The sequence below is a fragment of the Erpetoichthys calabaricus genome, chromosome 1 (genome assembly GCF_900747795.2).
Source record: "Erpetoichthys calabaricus chromosome 1, fErpCal1.3, whole genome shotgun sequence".
Lineage (NCBI taxonomy): Eukaryota > Metazoa > Chordata > Cladistia > Polypteriformes > Polypteridae > Erpetoichthys > Erpetoichthys calabaricus.
The window spans coordinates 27,524,392-27,545,160 of record NC_041394.2 but is presented as its reverse complement, the minus strand read 5'-3'; the positions used below and the strand labels follow the sequence as shown (position 1 = coordinate 27,545,160).

General features: G+C 39.5%; 1 protein-coding gene across 10 annotated transcripts in view; it reads right to left on the bottom strand.

Moving 5' to 3' along the window:
• The window catches only part of LOC114647909 (ryanodine receptor 1-like), a 387,179-nt gene that overhangs the window by 190,633 nt on the left and 175,777 nt on the right, over positions 1 to 20,769 (bottom strand). For all 10 annotated transcript variants that reach the window (XM_051932424.1, XM_051932426.1, XM_051932430.1 and 7 more), the window contains 11 exons: positions 16,989 to 17,100; positions 13,831 to 13,974; positions 13,449 to 13,722; positions 12,992 to 13,106; positions 12,605 to 12,737; positions 9,322 to 9,416; positions 6,987 to 7,122; positions 4,521 to 4,707; positions 4,134 to 4,245; positions 3,860 to 3,980; positions 3,470 to 3,639 (listed from right to left, as the gene is read on the bottom strand). In XM_051932424.1, coding sequence (XP_051788384.1) covers positions 3,470 to 3,639; positions 3,860 to 3,980; positions 4,134 to 4,245; positions 4,521 to 4,707; positions 6,987 to 7,122; positions 9,322 to 9,416; positions 12,605 to 12,737; positions 12,992 to 13,106; positions 13,449 to 13,722; positions 13,831 to 13,974; positions 16,989 to 17,100 — 1,599 coding nt within the window. The remainder of the gene's footprint in view (positions 1 to 3,469; positions 3,640 to 3,859; positions 3,981 to 4,133; positions 4,246 to 4,520; positions 4,708 to 6,986; positions 7,123 to 9,321; positions 9,417 to 12,604; positions 12,738 to 12,991; positions 13,107 to 13,448; positions 13,723 to 13,830; positions 13,975 to 16,988; positions 17,101 to 20,769) is intronic.

Genomic DNA, 20,769 nt, shown 5'->3' with positions numbered 1-20,769 from the left:
TTGTGGTAATTATAATTTGGAGCCCCATGGTATTTTATATGGTGCACCACAAGGATCTATTCTGGGTCCACTGCTCTTTTCAATCTATAGTCTTCCATTAGGTCAGATTATCTCAAAGCACAAGGTCAGCTATTACATCTATGCAGATGAAAAACAGCTGTATTTACTGATAGCACATGACCCTGATGTTCTTGGCTCTCTGATCCTGTGCCTTATTTGTATTTCAAAATGAATGAATATTAACTTTCTCAAACTAAATAAGGAGAAAACAGAAATCTTAGTTATTGGCAAAAACGGATATAGTGGTGGTATTAGAAATACACTTGATCCCGTAGGTTTAAAAGTCAACTCGGAGGTAAAGAATTTAGGAGTAACTACTGACTCTGACCTAAATTTTAATTCACATATTAATCAGATTACTAAGACTGCTTTTACTTAAGAATATAGCTAAAGTTAGACCGCTTATAACTTTACAAAACACTGAAAAATTAGTTCACGATTTTGTTTTCAGTTCACTAGATTACAGCAATGCACTCTTTACAGGACTACCTAAGAAAGACATCAATTGGTTACATTTACCGGAGAATGCAGCAGCAAGAACCTTAACTAGAAAAAAGAAAATCCAAGCACATTTCACTAGTTTTAGCGCTGTTACATTGGTTACCCGTGTCATTTAGAATTGACTTTAAAATACTACTGACGGTTTACAAAACCTTAAATAATCTCGCCTCATCGTATATTTCGGCTGTCCCCTTGCACCCCTGGTTGTAACCTCAGATCTTCAAATGTAGGTCTGCTTATAATTCCAAGAGCCAAACTAAAAAGATAGATAGATAGATAGATAGATAGATAGATAGATAGATAGATAGATAGATAGATAGATAGATAGATAGATAGATAGATAGATAGATAGATAGATAGATAGATAGATAGATAGATAGATAGATAGATAGATAGATAGATAGATAGATAGATACTTTATTAATCCCAAGGGGAAATTCACAAGAAGTAGTGAGGCAGCCTTTTGCTGTTATACACCTAAAATTTGGAATACTTTAACATTCGAAATTCACCACTCTAATACTGTAGAACAATTTTAAAAAACTTTTTATAACCCATTATTTTAAAATGACTTTTTTGTGGCTACATTTTAGTTGTATCTCTATTAGTCTACATGGGCATTGAATTATTATTTTCCTCTGGGTTCTACAATTCCGTACTACTTTGTACTATTCTCTGCTGTCTTTTCTGGTTCTTCTGCGGTGACAATCTGTGCCACCAAAACCTGATCAAGGTACCATGCTGCTCCCTTCGTTTACGGATTGAATGGCAGGTGTTCCATATGTCCGCATGACCATCATCATCAAATTCTTCCATGTGAAGCATGAAAATCATGGTCCTCCTATTCATTCAACCATAGCTTTTTTTTGATACATACTGTATAATATCATTGCCTGATCTTGTTTGTTTATGTTTTATACATTCCTTTTTATTTAACCTTGTAAAACACTTTGAGCTACATTGTTCGTATGAAAATGAGCTATATAAAAATGTTGTCACTGTTGCTGCTTGAGTTTGGCATTATAGCCCCTTTTAGCTTGCTTATTAGCCTTTTCAAGTGTTTATCTTTCTAATTTATACAGTAATTTATCACTGGAGATTCCCAGGTTATACTTTGTTGAACGATTTATGTGGAAGAATAATTTCAGGGTAACATGGCTTTCAACTTAAAGAAATAGCATAAAGATTTAATAAATGTCAGAAACCTGTTCAGGCACACCAGGAAACCAGATAAAGGTCAAGTCAACAACAAAATGTACACTGAAATATAAGAATTTGTTTAGGAAAAATACTGAGATGGTTAAGTAAATAATGTGCCAGAAGAAAGGTTGATGTACAGTAATATACGAAATGTACTGAAAGATGACTAAGAAATCAGCAGAATGGATAGTTGTTATATGCACAGAAATTTCAAGGGTGGTGGCGCAACTCAAAGGTATAACAAGAACTAAAATATAATATAACAGACTTTTATTTTATATAATTATTTGGGTGTAAACCAAGGAACCAACCAGAGTAAAATGTAGGCATTGATTGACCTGTATATAAATTCAGTAGTTTATAAAATGAACCTCTACTCTTTGTTTCTCTGATCATTCTGACCAGGCTGTAACAGACTGCCTTTGAAGAACACTCCCTCCAAAGGATTTTGCAGAGGAGTAATTAAAAGATACCATGAACAGCTTTTCTCCTGCCTGATTACTGAATTTTCCTGTTAGAGAATGTTTCTTTCCTTATTTAGATGTTAAATTTCTACCACATTTGAAAACACTGAGTATTCAACACTGAATATTCAAGCTAAAGATAAATACTTTCCTACTGTCTTAAGGTCGAGACATTCTGGCCTACATCACAATCAAACACTTTTTTCCTGAACGTCTGTAATCCACAAGGTTAAAATACTAATACAAACCTGAATACATGCTGAGATGTTAGGGCAAATATAACAGCATAACAACACCAGGTGGTGGCATTAATATAGAATTATAGTTGACACCTTTCTGTTAGTTATAAAGAATAACTTTTAAGGAAAGGAATACAGCTAATGGATTACTTTTAGTATGAAAATCAAAAGGTAAAAATACTCCTTTTGTTTTTAAAATTTGACTTAATATTGCAGGTTTCATCCAAGAAAAAATATAATAATACTAACAGTGTACTGGTGTTTTCCATAATGAATTGTTTATCTCTCTCTTTTCTCTCTGACACTGCAGCAGCCAATTTTTAGTAGATGCTAAAAATCCATGCACATCTTCTAGAACAATTAATGCCCTTCATCCTCTCCTCTAATAGGAAAAGATTCACATATTTGTCCATCACTATTATGGAAAAGTATTCCTTGATGTCACGAAGGTAAAATTAGCTACTTGGAAATATCAAACTCATATTCCATCATGAGTTAAGCCAGGTGTGTAAGAACACTATGGTATTACTACTGTGTTGCCAAAAAGTGCTCGTGTATCACAGCCTCAAAACAGATAGACAGCTAATGGGTCAGTATCTAAAACATTGTTTTTAACTTCATTTTAATTATAATTTTACTTATTTTATGTTTATTTTACCATCTATTCTAAAGTGAGCCTAAAGTACCCCACTAAGCCAGCTCTGATTTCTCCTTTAAAGTCAGAATCATGCAATCTGTCAAAAGAAACATAAAATACCACACTTAAAACCATCCAATAATATCTTGTTTTTGCATCCTTAATGATTTAAGTAAAATAGATGACTAATTAAGAGAAAAGAAAGGATTAGTAAAGTGTGAGAAAGATGTAAATAAAGTTTGATAGATTTTGACTTGTGCGCCAAAGCATTCTGAGGAAAAGAAAGAAAGCTTAAACACAGTGAAGGAACAATTTTGCCTGAAGTTATTTTTTAGGATTTCTTTGTGAAAGAAGTGACTGAATCTTACCGTATCAAGAGATGCTGCTGCCCTCATATCTGGCAGAAAACCGACTTCCAGCACATGTAGGAGGAAATCCTGGTTGTCAATACCATAAACACGATCCAGAAACAGTACCATTGGAGCTTTGTGGTCTGGTACAAAGCTGGCTGACATCTTGGGCTCAATGGTGTTTCCATCTGGAGAGGTTAATCCACATTTAGCACAATGTAAAAGTTACAAATACCACTTACAGCGTCTGTTACTGCTGCCTTTGTATTATCAAGATGATAAACAAAAAGGAAATAGTGGTTGATAAGAATAATCTTTGGTAAACATTAACTGATAATTATCATGGAGCAACTTAAAAATATATTTGCAAATAGCTTCTTACTCTCTAACTTAGCTGGAGATAATTACCTTTCCCAAAGGCTGGAATTTGTACAGGAAGGCTAATTACTCCCACAAGGTCCTCAATTGGAACAAGAGACCGAAGAATTGCCCGGATTCGAATAGCTTCACCCTTACCAGCTTCAATTAACTACAGTGTTAAAGACAAAAAGAGATCTGTTTTATTGTTTTCCAATAGTTTTCCTTTGGTATAAAAATAAACTGTCCCATATGCTATGAACATTTCAGAAAAGGCTAGGATTAAAGTCACCAGTGTTGAAACTGTTCCATCTAAACCACTCACATGCATCTCTGGAGCACAGCGCCCAAGCAGGTCAATCAGCGCAGAGTAGAAGGACATGATAGCATTCCCAAGGTGCACTCTGCTCTCTTCCAGGGCCTCTTCTCCTCCAAACCTGCTCAGTAAACGAAACAGAAAGGAGACAAATGAAAAATACAAGCTGTTCTGGTATTTCTGCTTGTGATAATGCCGTTATGAAAGCTTATCCTGCCATTTATTAATCACATCCTCTCAATTTTGAATTAAATAATAAATGAAATTTTAAATGAACAGATGAATTGTAATATCTTTAATGATTATCAGGTAATTGTATTAACTAACTGTAACCTGATAATGTAATATACAGAAATTATATTTAATTTCTGTCATAAATTCAAAAAGGTAGCTTACGGTCCAAACCGCCTGTCTTTTTTGACTGTTGGCCCATCGCGGGCAGGGTCTTCAGAGATTTTGATTGCCTCCTCAACGGCAGCAAGTAATCCATTACCCCCCTCTCCTCGAAGAGCAGGTCCAAAACATTCAGGACGGCGAATAAGTAAACGAACAACTACATTAGCATTCTCTTCAACACTCTCCCCTATACAATAAAAAAACACGGGCATAGTACATAAGCAAAAAAAATGCATAGGGGTTAAGATGCTTTGCAAAAAATTTTAAATATCTAAGAAATAAAAGATGAACCATGTTATTAGTGCAAGTGAATAAACGTACGTAATATGACTAACACAAATAGTTTTATTGTTATAAATGTTACAAATACTACTATAGTCATTACTGGGAGATTCTGATGGTCAAGGTATGGAAGGAAAAACGAAGGCCTATTCAGGGTTAATGGATGCAGTATAAAACTTTTAGAGGGCAGACTTGAAAAACTGCTCAAAAAGCCAGATATTTTTCATATTCTGTTTATGTTAATATCTCAGTGTAGGCAATTAAAGGCTTCTTGAGTCTCTGACCTCTGACACTCTTGACTCACTGACACAATGTTTCTGAATGGATGAATAGTAATTTTCTCAAACTAAATAAAGGAGAAAACAGAAATTTTAGTGATTGGCAGAAATTGATATAGTGAGGGTATTAGAAATAAACTTGATCCATTAGGAATAAAAGTCAAGATGGAAGTAAAGAATTTAGGGGTAACTATTGACTCTGACGTGAATTTTAAATCACATATTAATCAGATAACTAGGACCGCATTTTTTCACTTAATAAATATAGCAAAAGTTAGATCTCTTATAACACTGCAAGATGCTGAGAAATTAGTTCACAGTTTTGTTGTCTGTCGGCTAGATTACTGTAATGCACTCCTCTCAGGGCTACCCAAGAAACACTTCAATTGATTGCAACTCGTGCAGAATGCAGCTGCTAGAATCTTAACTAGGAAAAGACAATCCTAGCACATCACCCCAGTTTTGATGTCACTACACTGGTTACCGGTGTCATTTAGAATTGACTTTAAAATACTGCTTCTGGTTTATAAAGCCTTAAATAATCTCGCTCCATCCCATATTTCATAATGCTTTAGTTGCCTCACATTTTTATGCAATCGTTTTGTTCACCCCACTGAATTAAAGCTGAAAGTCTGCACTTCAACTGCATCTGAGTTGTTTCATTTAAAATTCATTGTGGTAATGTATAGAACCAAAATTAGAAAAAAGTTGTCTCTGTCCAAATATTTATGGACCTAACTGTAGCTTGCCAATAGGAATTCACCAGGCTAATACAGTGGAGCACTTTAAAAAACTGCTAAAACACACTATTTTAACATGGCTTTCTTATAGCTTTATTTAAGTTTTATCCTGATATTCTGTATATTCGATTAATTATCATTATTATTCATGGTGGCTCCGAAGTACGTACTAACCCCTACTTTCTCTGCTGTTCTTTTTCCGGTTTCCTGTGGTGGCAATGTGCACCACCACCACCTGATCAAAGCACCGTGATGTCCCTACATCCATCCATCCATCCATTTTCCAACCCGCTGAATCCGAACACAGGGTCACGGGGGTCTGCTGGAGCCAATCCCAGCCAACACAGGGCACAAGGCAGGAACCAATCCTGGGCAGGGTGCCAACCCACCGCAGTGTCCCTACATTGATGAGCTAAAAGCCAGAAGTCCACATGACCGTCATCATCAAGTTCTTCCATGTGAACCCTGAATACAATGAGGACTGATGGAGGTCATTTATGTTAGGTAGAATGCCTAGAGGGGGCTGGATGGTCTCGTGGCCTCGGAACCCCTGCAGACTTTTTTTTTTTTCCAGCCGTTTATAGAGTTTTTTCTTGTTTTTTCTGTCCTCCCTGGCCATCGGACCTTACTTTAATTCTATGTTAATTAGTATTGCCTAATTTTATTTTCTTATATATTTGGTCTTTTTTCTCTTTCTTCATCCTGTAAAGCACTTTGAGCTACATCATTTGTAGGTAAATTTGCTATAGAAATAAATGTTGTTGTTGTTCTTTAAAGCAAGTGTGAACAAAAGTGAGAAGCAATAATGGTTGGAAGGGATAGGTCTAAGATACGTTTTTTTCCTTGGATGATTAAGCATACCCAGCATTATATACAGTACATAATGTAATAAGGTGCAATACTTTGCTCAACTGTTTCTTGGGGGATAGGTGACTTTTTTTCTCTTTTTTGAATTATTTGTAGAAATATTTTACAAAATGACCAAGTGAGAAAATATTGGATCAAATATAAATGATCTTTAGAACAGGAGATAAATAAATTAAGTATTTAAGCAATTTTCCTGAAAAGTCACAGCAGAAACAACTTCTCAGTTCCCTGACCTTATTACTCTGATTGATTCCTCTGATGTAACCACCATATGAGCATATGACAGGAAGACGGCTTACCATTGACAAAGACAGCAAACCTAAGGAAGTCCAGGTAGCGTTCACCTCCACTAGGGTTCCAGCCAATGTCTGGGTAGCCCTTTGCTAGGAGCATAGGGCAGCTCTGTAGACCACATCCAGCCAAGTAGGTTACCACCTGAAACAGAAAGAAGAGCTATGTTAAAAGCCAAATAAAGCTTATCTTTCTATTTCTCTATCTGAGAGAACACATTACAGAATACAAACCGGCACCTAATAAAATATATTTCAATTACCAAAATTCCCACTTACTTTTATTGGTTTCTAACTTTCCTAGTATTTCCACTAATTAATAAAACTTATAGTTATTATTAGCAATGAGATTAAAAAGAATATATATATACGTTTTAACTATTTCAGCTTTGTCTTAATTCCAACACTTGCTCTTACTACCTCATTACCCACATCCTGGTCTATGACCAAGGTCAAACATCTCTCAGCTACCTCTTTGGTTAAGGCCTGGTGTCACATACAGTACACACATCAAAAGAGATGCCATTGTACTAAAACATAACTCCTGTCATCAAGACTGCTGATTGTGATCCATCTCTTCAAAAACATGTTGGAAACTGGGAACAAAGCATTTGATAAGGATAAACCCGAAATGAAAGGACACATCTTTACAAAGAGGTAACATCTCCCTACATGGAGAAATGCCAGTGAGCTAAACATATAACAATAGTGCATTTATTAGACAGGTAGAATGGTGTAGTGGCTAAAACATTAGACTGTAACCTCCAAACACAAATCTGCCTCCCTGTGTAACTCAAAGGAAATCACTTGAACAAGTGTAAAACAAACCTGAAAACTATTGTAAAATATCCCAATCTTAATAAAGACTTCAAAAAATGTCTAATAATAGCAACTAAACAAATAACATTAAAAACTGAGGGATATGTACAAGGGATAACAAAACATATCAGAATAATCATAGACTTGAAACACATACCAAGTGTCACAGCCCAACCCGGAGTGTTTGCTAGGATGAGGAATGGCTCTTCGTTGGCTGCAGGGATACAAAGCTAGAACCCTCCATAGTGGCTTTAAATGTTCCTGCATCAATGAACCCTCAGCAGTTGTACCGCTCAATTCTCTCAACTGGGATCTATATTCTGTTTTCCTTGTATGCCCTTACGTTTTCTATAAAGTAATCATCTTTCTAACAGTACACTTACAGGACCTGTTGAAGTCAAGTCAAGTTGGGGAGCATGCACTGGTACAGTGCGTTGCCGCACCCACTACACAACGAAACAATTCGGGATCCCAGTTTGCAACCCCCCAGGCAGACACGCGGTCCAGTCCCACCCTCCAGAAATGTCCCTCTATCTGTCACAGCCAGGTGTTACGTGGGCGACCCCTTGGCCTGGTCCAGCCTCTCGGGTCCCCATCAATGAGGATCTTACACCCTTGGGGAAATGCACCACATGGCCTTAGTGCCGTAACTGATGCTCCCTTACAATGCAGGTAATGTACCTCATTCGGGACTCCATGAGCAACCGCTCATTCAACACAAAGTCAAACCAATGGTACCCAAGGATTCTCCGAAGAGACACAGTACACAAAGGAGTCCAGTGTTCATCTCAGGTCACTAGCGTCCATGTCTCGCAACCATACAGCAAGACAGGAAGCACCAGGACTCTAAAGACTTGGACCTTCGTCCTTTTGTCACACACCCTTTTCCAGTGACCTCATGACCCCCCCATGCTCTCCCAATCCATCTACTGACTTCATAGGAAGAGTCACCAGAGACATGAATGTCACTGCCAAGGTAAGTAAACCTCTCAACAAGGTCGACACTCTCCGCAAACAGACACACTGCTGATGGCTGTGTCCAAGAGGTCATTAAAGGCCTGGATCTTGGTTTTTATCCAGGACACTCGCAAGTCCAGACACTCAGACTCTTCGCTCAGTCTCTCGAGCACCCCGATCAGAGCCTCCATTGACTCCGTGAAGATTACAGCATCATCAGCAAAGTCAAGATCCCTGAACCTTTCTTCACTAACAGATGTCCCACAGCTGCTGGACCCCACGACCTTGCGCAACACCCAGTCCATACAAGCATTAAACAGAGTAGGAGCAAGAACACACCCCTGACGAACCCCAGAATCAACTGGAAAAAACACAGAGGCCCTGCCTTCACTCTGCACAACACTCACAGTACCAGTGTACAAGACCTGTTGTCTCCATTAAATTTAATATTCAGTGCTCCCAACGTATAGACCAATATAGTAAAAGAGCTCTGTCTAATGTGGTTCTTCAAATGTCAGATGTACTAACTTTAGAATTGAATTAATACATTTTTGCCAAATTCACCTACCTTTTCAAGGTCCTGCTCCTGTAAAGCTAGTGCCAGCTCATTGTTATCAATCACGGAAGCAGCTGCAACATCAAGAGGAGTGGAACCTCTCATACCTGTCAAAAAAGGGCCACTTATGTCATCGGTACTAGACAGTCATATCAAGTTCTTCCACAAGAACTCAAGGACACACATTTCTAAATGTAAATTTAAAAGGGTTTTCTTAACACAAATAACCATAGATATATGAACTAAGTTACCGAGTGGTGTGGTAGATAGTTGTACTTTGTGGACCTTTGAAACTCACCTGGATGTTACTTTGGAGAAATTAAGTGAATAGGACTGACATATGATGGAATGAATGGCATGTTCTTGTCAAAATTGTTCTAATGTTCTAACATGCTTTTTTGATAACGTAAACAGCAACAAGGGAGGAGAGACCTACAGACACTTATTTATTGTTTTATGCAATAAACCGCAGTATTAGTCTTTACTTAATGATCAGCAACTGAAGTTATATAAAGAAGTAACCGTTACATTATCAAAGGATGTTGACAATGATAACATCAACCAAATTAGACTGATTAGGCTGTTTAACTGAATACTTCTCAACTACAGAAAGTGTTTTCACACCTTAGTGATGCAAATCACCAACAACTAAATGTCTTTTGACATACATGACTTCTATTTATTAACAATAAACTGTCAAATATTAGTGGCCTCATATACAAATGAGTTCCATTCCTGTGGACATTTATAGCCTGAGTATATAAGACATAATTTTGACAGACAAATACCCAATTAATGAAATAATAAGTAAAAAAAAACAATGTTTTGTCACTAATTTTACAGAAAAAGCTTTAAAATCAATAAAATGAAAGTGATGCAGGATTGATGGCCGAGGGAGACCTGTGCCCCCTGTGCAGAAAAGTCTGCATCACCCGCACAAATTCTTAAAGAACATATCTATGTTTATACATTTTAATGCATGTATTTTACATAATAAAAACGTACATCATAAAAATTAACTTCAGAAAAATTATTTTTCAAAAAGATGACAACTTTCTTAGACAGCAATGCACTGCAAATTTGATTGCATGACTATTGCAGAGATTCAACACAGGTAATAATGTGCTCAGTGGTTTCATTTCATTATATTCTATTGCTCTGAATTATATACAGTATTTGTGTGCTTACAAGTGGCACCTTATGTTTGTTTGACAGATACAGTCTCTCCATAGCTTTGGGCTTTTTGAGTTATCAGTGCAAGTCTGAAGCGTTGCATTGTGTACAATAAAGTTCTGTTTGCTCTAGTCTGTTGTGCATGCACTCTCAGGCATATATGTTGTAAATCAAAAATATTTGGGGTTTAATTTGTATTGTTATGATGCATTACCCCCACATGAAAACCCAATTCCACCCTTCTAAATTTGTTCTGGTGCCAACCCTGCAGTTTAGCAATACCACTGTACTTTAAATAATAAAACACATGCTTCATGTGTAAGTAAAAAGCAAGTTGATAGCTGAAAAACAAATGGAATTCTACTAAAAAGAAAAATGACAGATGTAACCCAAGAAATGCCTATACAGTACTGTTCTGAACAATGCTGTATGTTGTAGTGCTTTTCTATTGTGATGGATGGCTGGCCGCAGATTCCGGCCGCCACCCCCAGGCCGCCAGGAGGAGCTCTCCGGACAGCACGAATGTGCCCCGAGTTCCAGCAGGGCCTCATGGACTTTGTAGTTTCTACACACAGCCCTGCTGGATACCTTGGGGTCTGCCGGGAGTTGCTGTAGGGGGGCTCGTGGGCTCTTATGTGCCCTATACAGTAGAGGCACGATAACCGAGTGGTCGGGGGAGAAAAGAATGAGCCGGGGCATGCGTATGACGCGGCCTCCCGAAGTGATTCGGACCTCAAGACCCCGACCCACATGATGAGGGAGTTGTCGCTGGTTACCGGAGGGGCGGAGGAAGCACCAATCAAACCGTGGCAGCTGGAAAGTGCTGTTACCCGGAGCGATGTGGTGCTAATGACGCCGCCTCCTAAAATACATAGGACAACGGGCGTGCAAACAGCAAAGAGGCTCTCTCTTCCCCATAGAGAGACTCAAGCTGTGGACAAGCCCCAGAGAAAGCAGGAGATCCCCGAAATAAACCGCGGGTCCCCTGACAAGATAAAGAAAAGGGCTGAGAGCAGCAAAGCGGCCGTAAACCCCTCCTTAGCAGAGGAAAGGGTGGAGCTAACAGAATTCCCAAGATGTTTCCGGTCCCAGGGAAGAAGACAACCGGGAGGACGAAGGCGTTGTTACTACTGCCATCAGCCGGGCCACGTTTGTTGTCCTCGGAGGACAGGGGAACGGAGAGAAAGACGATATACCGTTCCCCCTAGGTTCTCTGGGGGGTCTAGACGACACGGCCGAGGCCCGACTGACGCGTCCTCCTGGAGGAGGACGTCCCTCGTGGGGCTGGACGCTCCGTCCCAGTTGGCTTCGCTAAGGGGAGGGAATTGTGATGGATGGCTGGCCGCAGATTCCGGCCGCCACCCCCAGGCCGCCAGGAGGAGCTCTCCGGACAGCACGAACGTGCCCAGAGTTCCAGCAGGGCCTCATGGACTTTGTAGTTTCTACACACAGCCCTGTTGGATACCTTGGGGTCTACCGGGAGTCGCTGTAGGGGGGCTCGTGGGCTCTTATGTGCCCTATAACCCGGGAGTACGTCATGGTCACATGACAGGAAGAAACGACGTGCTCCCGGGTTGAAGAAAAGGACTGTTTACCCTGACCCGGAAGGAATAAGGAACTGTGGACGGTTGGGCAGGAACACCTCCGGGTCAGGGTGTATAAAAGGACTATGGGAAAGCCCAGACATTAAGCTGAGCTGGGAGGTAGGGTGGCTAAGTGTCTGGGCAAGGAGGAGAGAGAATTGTATTGTTGAGAGTTTATATGAATAGTGTGGAGTGGAGGGTGCTTTGTGCACTGTACAAGAGTAAAATAAAGAAGTCTTGTACTTTCACCTGGTGTCTGGAGTGGTACCTGAGGGTCCAAGAGGTGGACAAAAAAGCCTTATCTGCTACACTATACTTCTTTGTAATTTTCCTTTTATTGACCTTTTTATTTGTTACTGAGAAAACAAGTGTGATTAATAATATTAACATTTTGGTTAAACATTAAAAATACAAACATAACCTTCAAGTATATTTTCCAACTCCAAAACAATCCAATATTTAAGTGAACCCAAGAAATGACTGGCTTAATTCAGCTTTAGACATTTTACATGTTTGAATTTCTAAAAAAAAAATCTCACCTAATCCAATGCCACTGTTTTCAAGTAAGTAGCTCAAATGATCAAACATAGCCCTCTGGTTTTGGCGGCTGATGCGACAGAAGTAACACAGAAATCGACAACAGTTGGTCACCATCTTGGGAAATCTAATCTCCTGAAGAAAATACATTTTAAAATAACAATAAAATAATAATTCTTTACATTTATATAGCGATTTTCTCACATCACTTTAAGCTGTGCTTCAACAAAAAAAGGCATACTTAAGCACTTGACCATTCATTTAATCCAGTTGCATTTAAACATTTTAGTCACATTATTACTATATTATCTTAAACAAAAATGGAGCTTAAATGTCACATTTTAGCAACATCACATTCACAGTAAACATTAAATTGAATAAAACAGTACCTTTGAGTCTCCTCCACCAAGTACATTGACCATGACCTCCATTACTGTTTCATGCATCCCTAATGCCCGCATCAGATTTGGGTGCTGATAGAACACTTTGTTGTTCATAATGTTTCTAAAGAAGGTAAAAGAAAAAGACTAGTTAATAACACTGGTTTCCTTATGCCTGCCTGAACTATCACCAGTGTAAGTCAGAATGAGTTTAATATTTTCAAAGTATGACAGAGAAAGGACTAGTTATTATAGGACATAATTAATCTGATGTACAGTACCTAATTTAAATAAAGAGCTATATAAAAAACTTATATTTTTTTACTAATTTAATCATGCCCTCTCACTGAAGTATTTTTAGCATATCCTCGCAACCTTTTAGTTCATAGAAACTAAAATTCAGGTTATTGAACATCCTGTTAAGATGCACTTTTACTTTTTATATCAACACAGTACTTTCACACACCCAATACTTTGAATCATCAGTCTTTCCTCCTCAGGCCCCATCTGTACAATTAATAGTGATCGTATTTGTCCCAGGCACTCCAGAAGATTCATGGTGTCTTCCACAGATACGGCATTGATGGTGTAAGCTTTGGGAAGAGCACGAATGAGCTCTCCAATGCCATCATACTGTCGGTGCAGTAGGCTAAACATGAGACGCACTAGTTCTGGATTCTGAATGAATGATTCCTGGGCCCATTGCACCATGGTTTGGGAAATGAGCTCCTGTAAGGTACCTACATAAAAAAAATGCAAGCATGATTCACTACATTGTAGTAATGCTAATCAACAAACGGAAAATTAAAATGACTAGAAGTTCTATGGCCTGACTAAATTAATCTTACTGGGTTTTGTTTCTTCCGCTGTTTCTGCTTCCTCTTCCACCTTCTTCTTACGCAAGTTCTTCACCTTATCCAACAAGCTAAGCAGTCTTCCACGAAAGGAAGTGTCCTGCTCTTCCTCCTCCTCTTCCTCCTCAATATGGACTCCTGAAAAAGTAGAACATTTTTGAAATTAACAGATTTTACCTCCTTACTGAAAACAATCTGACTTACTACAGAGTGCTTCTGTAGTGGAGTTCTTGGGATTGCATTGCCCTATTGACACAGGAAAGCTACATCCATTACCATAACATTAAAATATTAAAAAATAAACCATATTGCATTACTTTAGTGCAAACTGAATGCATGTTTTAAGATGCCTTCTTGAAGGATCAGACAGGAGTTGGCACGCAAAATATGAAAAAGAAAATTAAATTAAGTGTAAGAAACAAGACAAATTTGTAAACTGTTAGTCAGATCAACATCAAAACAGTACCTTAATTAAGCTTTATTATGCTTAAAAAGCTTGATTTTCCAGCTCTATTTTTTCAGGTCAGGTTGGGGAGCCCCCTGAACCCCCCGTGCAGTCCCACCATCCAGAAATTACCTTCTGTCTGCTGCAGCCAGGTGTTATATGCATGTCCCCTTGGCCTGGTCCAGCCACTCGGGTTCTCAACAACGAGGATCCTTTGAGCCAGATCCCCCTAGGGCAGGGGTGGGCAAAGTCATTCCTGGAGGGCCGCAGTGGCTGCAGGTTTTTGTTCCAACCCAGTTGCTTAATTAGAAAACAATCCTTGCCAATAATTACATTTCATGGCTTGTTAGTGCTTTATCTCTGCTATGTCAGGTCATTCTCATATCCTAGATTTTTATTCCATTCTAAGGATATCATCCAAATACTTTGAAGTGTAAAACGGATGGGTAATTCTCAGTCCTTCACTTTTTTCTCTTCTCTTTCCTTCCAAGTATTTAATTAAACCAAATAGTGCACGATAAATACACACAGGTGTAAAGGGTAACAAGCAAAATGGATAACTGCTGGTTTCTTTTTTGTCATTTGCATCTTATTGTTAATAAGAAGCAATTAAAAAATGAGAATGCAGCTGTTTAAGACTTAAATAAGTAATAAGGGTTCAAATTCTTAATGAGGGAGATAACTAAAATGAAGCAGAAGTGTTTCTAGAGCAATATGTACTTCTTATTAAGCAATTGGGTTGGAACAAAAACCTGCAGCCACTGCGACCCTCCAGGAATGACTTTGCCCACCCCTGCCCTAGGGGAATTGCGCCACATGGCCGTAGTACCGTAACTGACACTCCCTCACAATGCAGTTAATCTGCCTTATTCGGGACTCCATTACTCATCTGACACAAAGTCAAACCAGCAGTACCCAAGGATTCTCCGAAGAGACACAGTACCAAAGGGGCCCAGTCTTCATCTAAGGTCACTGGATGTCTCACAACCATATAGCAAAACATGAAGCACCAGGACTCCAAAGACTTGGACCTTCGTCCTTTTGCATAGACCTCATGACTCACCATGCTTTCCCAATCCGTCTATTGACTTTATAGGAAAAGTCACCAGAGACATGAATGTCACTCCCGAGGTAAGTAAACCTCTCGAAAAAGGTCGACACTCTCTCTACTGACAGACAAACTGCTGATAGGTCATCAAAGACCTGGATCTTGGTTTTTATCAGAACACTCGCACACCCAGACACTCAGATTCTTCGCTCAGTGTCTCAAGAGTCCTGATCAGAGCCTTCATTGACTCCGCAAAAATCATTGCATCGTCAGCCAAGTCAAGATCAGTGAATTTTTTTTTTCGCCAACAGATGCCCCACAGCCGCTGGACCCCACTAACTTGCCCAACACACAGTCCATGCAAGCACTGAACAGAGTAGGAGCAAGAACACACCCATGATGAACCCCAGAATTAACTGGGAAAAATGCAGAGGTTCTGCCTCCACTCTGCACAACACTCACTGTACCAGTGTACATGTCGGCCATGACATCCAGCAACCTTGAGGGGATCCCACAAAGTCTCAGGATGTCCCACAGGGCAACTCGACCAACTGAGTTTCCGAAAATTGACAAAGGCTGCAAAGAAACTCTGGTGATATTCGTATTTGCTCTGCATGAGAACCCTCAGTGCCAGCATGCGGTCGATGGTAGGCTTTCTTAGGCATAAAACCAGAATATTTCCGGTTTTACACCAGCCATCCAGAGTGCTTAGATCTTCTGGTCAGTTGTCTCTTGTTGTCCCACGTACCAAGTGTAAAACTAAGGGGGACAGGACTTTTGCAGCTGCTGCTTCTCGCCTGTGGAACTCTTTACCTCATCACATAAAGGAGTCGTCTACAATTGAACTGTTTAAAATAAGACTAAAGACTCATTTCTATTCACTTGCATTCCGTGACCTTCAATAATACTGATGGTATCCTAATTGTGACTATGCAATATTACTTCTATTAATTATTTATCTTATTTATGTTCATTTATTTTATTTCTATTTATGTTACTCATGTTAATTGTATGTTTTTCTTTAATTCTATTATTGTAAAGCACTTTAGCCACAGCATTCCGATGTTCTTTTAAATGTGTTATATAAATAAAGTTGACATTGACATTTCTTATTATTTGATGCTGGCATTTGTGAATTGTAAAACAAGGGTTCTACTGACCAACACAAATAAATCCTTGTATCTTTATTTAAGGTGAGCAGAATTTTTTGGGCCAATCCGGGGACAAATTGGGGGGCTAGAATCTACAGATCATGAGTAGGGACTCTAAACACTACAGAGTACAAAGCGAAAGCTTATCACATGATTTCTCGCCAAAGTTGCAGGATGCGGTAAAGCATAACCTCCGTCAAAACACCGCGTATGCGCGCCGAGTTCAAATTATCGTGGTGATGAGATTCATTCAAAAAAGTGAACCAGCTGAAACCAGGGATGAAATCTTAAACCGGGGACAAAACGGGGACATGTTTCTGAGTGGGGACAGTTGTCCGAAAAAGGGGACTGTCCCCAGAAAACGGGGACGGATGGTCACCTTACTTTATTGTATATAAAACCTAGAAAAGTAAAATTCCAGAGCACTCAGAGATTAGACAATGATATCCAATAAATGACTTCAATGTAGCAGACTTGCTAGGATAAAACAGAAGAGAAAAGTATTTACCACAATGAGTCAGTAAATCATTGTGAAATTCAATGAGCTCATCCCTGATGTCATCTGGTACTGGGCATTCTTCTTCATCTGGACAGTGCTTAAAGTGCAGAAGCATGTTCACCTGTGTGGAGAAAACAAATTAACAACATGTGACATAGTATTTTATTTTCCAAATCAAAACACTGCATATTTGCCTTACTAGATTGCTTGACTTTTTATTACGACTACATGCCTAATGCAACCAAGTAAACGTTAAGCAAAATGTAACATTCATTGTCTGTAATTTTGAACTAAGTGTGCACTGTATATTCAGTTTAAAAATACATGGATTTCAAAATTTATAGAATAAAAAGGTGTATTTTTTGCTTGTTAATTCTACATAATGAACTTTAAATAAGAAATGACTCAAATTAAACATAATGCAGTGGGAACTTGCTAAATATTGGAAATTTTGCTAATCTTATATATAATTTGCCAGTCTCCTCACTCACTCACTCACTCACTCACTCACTCACTCACTCACTCACTCACTCACTCACTCACTCACTCACTCACTCACTCACTCATGTCCGTCCGAAGCCGAATGCGCAGTAGCCTTCTGTGCATGTCAGAAGCCGAATGCGCAATCGCCTTCTGCGCAGCTTCCCGAAAAACCTTACGAGACCGACATTGTGGCAGGCGGTGGATTTATGGCCGCGAAAATTTAAAGAGAAAGGCGACTTCGACCAACATTGCAGCAGACGGCGGATTTACGGCCACGAAAATTCAAAAAGAAAGGTGACTTCGACCAACATTGCAGCAGGCGGCGGATTTACGGCCTCAAAAATTCAAAGAGAAAGGCGACTTCGACCATCATCGTGGCGGATTTACGGCCACGAAAATACAAAGAGAAAGGCGACTTCGACCAACATCGCGGTAGGCGGCGGATTTACGGCCGCAAAAATTCAAAGAGAAAGGCGACTTTGATTAAAGCTCTAGAGGCCTGAAAGCCGATTTCGACTACAGCTCCAGCCCTAATTACGCATTCATTCAATACACCTATATCAGGTTTGTGGTGCTTATACTTATTACTTACTATTCCACTCGTGCCCGTTTCATCTTACGTTGTCGAAGCGGGCTCTTTGTCTAGTTAAAAAATAATTAGCTCTTTTAGGTCTGCCTTCATAACAGGAGGCTTATGTAGAGGTACAGTTGCTATTAGAGGAATCTGAATGCTCAGCATGCTGTCAGTATAGTACTAATGCAATCTCACTGTACCCATGTGGTTTCTGCTCATATCTTAACAACATGAATTTTAAGTCAAATGTAAAATGATCTGTTGCTAGTGTTTGTGAGCTTCTTTAGCTGACTGCTGTGTCATTCAGTGTTTGTTCCTGCCAAAATTCATTGCTACTTAGATTGACTGCAGTTTCCAATGACCATAAACAAGTAAAAAAGCATGTACCAAAAATGGATAAACAGAATCAACAATCATCTGTACTCTTCTGTACTAGTGGTATAACAATTAGTGTATACTATCTCATAACCTTAAATTCACGGATTCAGATTTTTCAACCCCTTCCAAAGCTGACATATTCCTAGAGAAAGATGCAGTACTAGCCACTTCCTAAGTCTTCCATTGATTTAAGAAAACATGCCTTCCCCTTTTCTGAGGCATGCTTATGATAAAAACGTAAGCTACTATTTTCTTGAGGTTGGATACATTTTCTATTTGCTTGTCACTCACAGCAGCTATTGTGGGTGGAGCTTTGAAATTTCCCATCAATGCACCCCTAATGCAGACATACACAAGAAACCTTATTCCCGTAACTCAACATGAATTTACTGCATTATTTTGCAATAATTATTGCATTTTACTAAAGAATATTGCCTACCACTGCTGGTCATCATTGTGAACTTGTGTGCTTCTGAGCTCTAGTGACAGCACATGAGGGAGGGATTAAGCATGCACATAGCATATAATCAAATGACAAGAACTGAGTAGATGTTATAAGTATACATTTAATTTTATTCAGTTTAAAGTTTAATAGGTTTAGTACAAATGTTTTGACATATGCAGAACTATCATTCCTAACTAGTGATGAGGGAAGCATTCTAAGTTTACTTCGCCACGAGTATAGCAAAATTGCAAGAAATGTTTGTGAACTTTGACAAATAAAGCGCAATGCATTGAAGTCAATGGAAAAAAAGTAACTGAAATATTTGAAGTGGATTGTAATTGTGCAATAGTCTTTCAAGTGTTCCTTAAGGCTAGGGAAAATTCTGGCGACTATGCTAGACTGATTATTATGGGCAGAATTATGACCTGAGTTGGGAGGTAGCAGTGCTCACAACTGCGCCACCATGCCTCCAGAAACAGATGACACATATGGAATGATGACCACAAACAAAAAAACACAATAAATGTATTATATGTATATTATTACAGTTGCAATTCTTCGCATTTTTTGAAGCTGCATTTCAGCCAGCATGCAACCATGGCATGAAAGTGTCAGCTAGAATGTCTTCTTTGTTACTTTGTTACTGATCAATTTATACAGCTTATACAATTTACACAGATACTTCATATTTTTCTTCAATCAAGAAAATAGAAATGCCTTGTAAATAGTAATAAATCTTTTGTTTTTACTCTTTCACAGGGTCTCATGTGTATCCTGATTTGAGTACTCTCATAATATTCTAATATTCTCATTCTCTCTAATATTCTCAGTATTAGTCACCTACTGTAACTTCAAATTAAAACACTGAAAGTTATATTTTTGCCTTTGTTTTTTAAACACATGCAGAGTGCAAATCCGTCTGGAGTAGTGCACGTGTGGTGACAACACACATGCATAAAAGTTCCAGACATGGCTACTACAGCTAACGATGTTACACTGACCTCTGCGGAAGTCCATCGGCACACACCGATGGTTACGCAAAGCACACATTTATTACTAATAAAAGTCCACAGCACACAGTGCCCTTGCACCAATCAGCCACTTCTTCAAGTCTTCATGGCCTCCACACCTCTCCACTGAGCTCTGTCCTCTTCCTCCCTTTTATATCCACCCGGACGTGCTCCAGGTCCTTTCCGATGGACTTCCTGACAGCACTTCCTGGAGTGGCGGAAGTGCCGCATGAGCACCTGGAAGCACTCCGGGTGTCCTCGGTATTTCGAGGCTCCAACATCGTCTAGGCGCCCCCTGGCGGTGTCCACAGGCCCTTACAGGGTTGAGCTTCCATGCTCAGACCCCGTGGCCCCCAAAAGAGGCAGGGCAGCTGCCCTCTCGTGGTCCTGGGGAGGCACAGTCCCTCTCCCTGTCCGTCCAGGTGTCGCGACTGGGCACAGCCCCCAGCCGACCACCACACCTCGTAAAGCTTAATGGGGCACTGAGAAGAAAATGCTTATCTATGCTGGCTGCATTGTAAATTTCCAGGAAAATATTCAGCGAACAAGGCTATCAGTGAACACAGCATATTTGTTGTAAAAAACACTTTGGCAAATATTCCTAACTCTCTGTGCCCGAGTCTACATGGATTTTTTTTTTTTTCGCCTTATACAATTTCTTGTATTAGGAATTTGTTAGTTTTCGCATACCCCTTGGGGTCAGAGCGCAGGGTCAGCCATTGTACAGCGCCCCTGGAGCAATTACAGGTTAAGGGCCTGGCTCAAGGGCCCAGCAGAGCAGTGGCCTTTTTGGCAGTGACGGGGATTCGAACCGGCAACCTTTGGGATACCAGCACAGATCCTTAGCCTCAGAGCCACCACTCCGCCTAATTTTGTAGGTTCTCTCTAACCTGTTTTAAC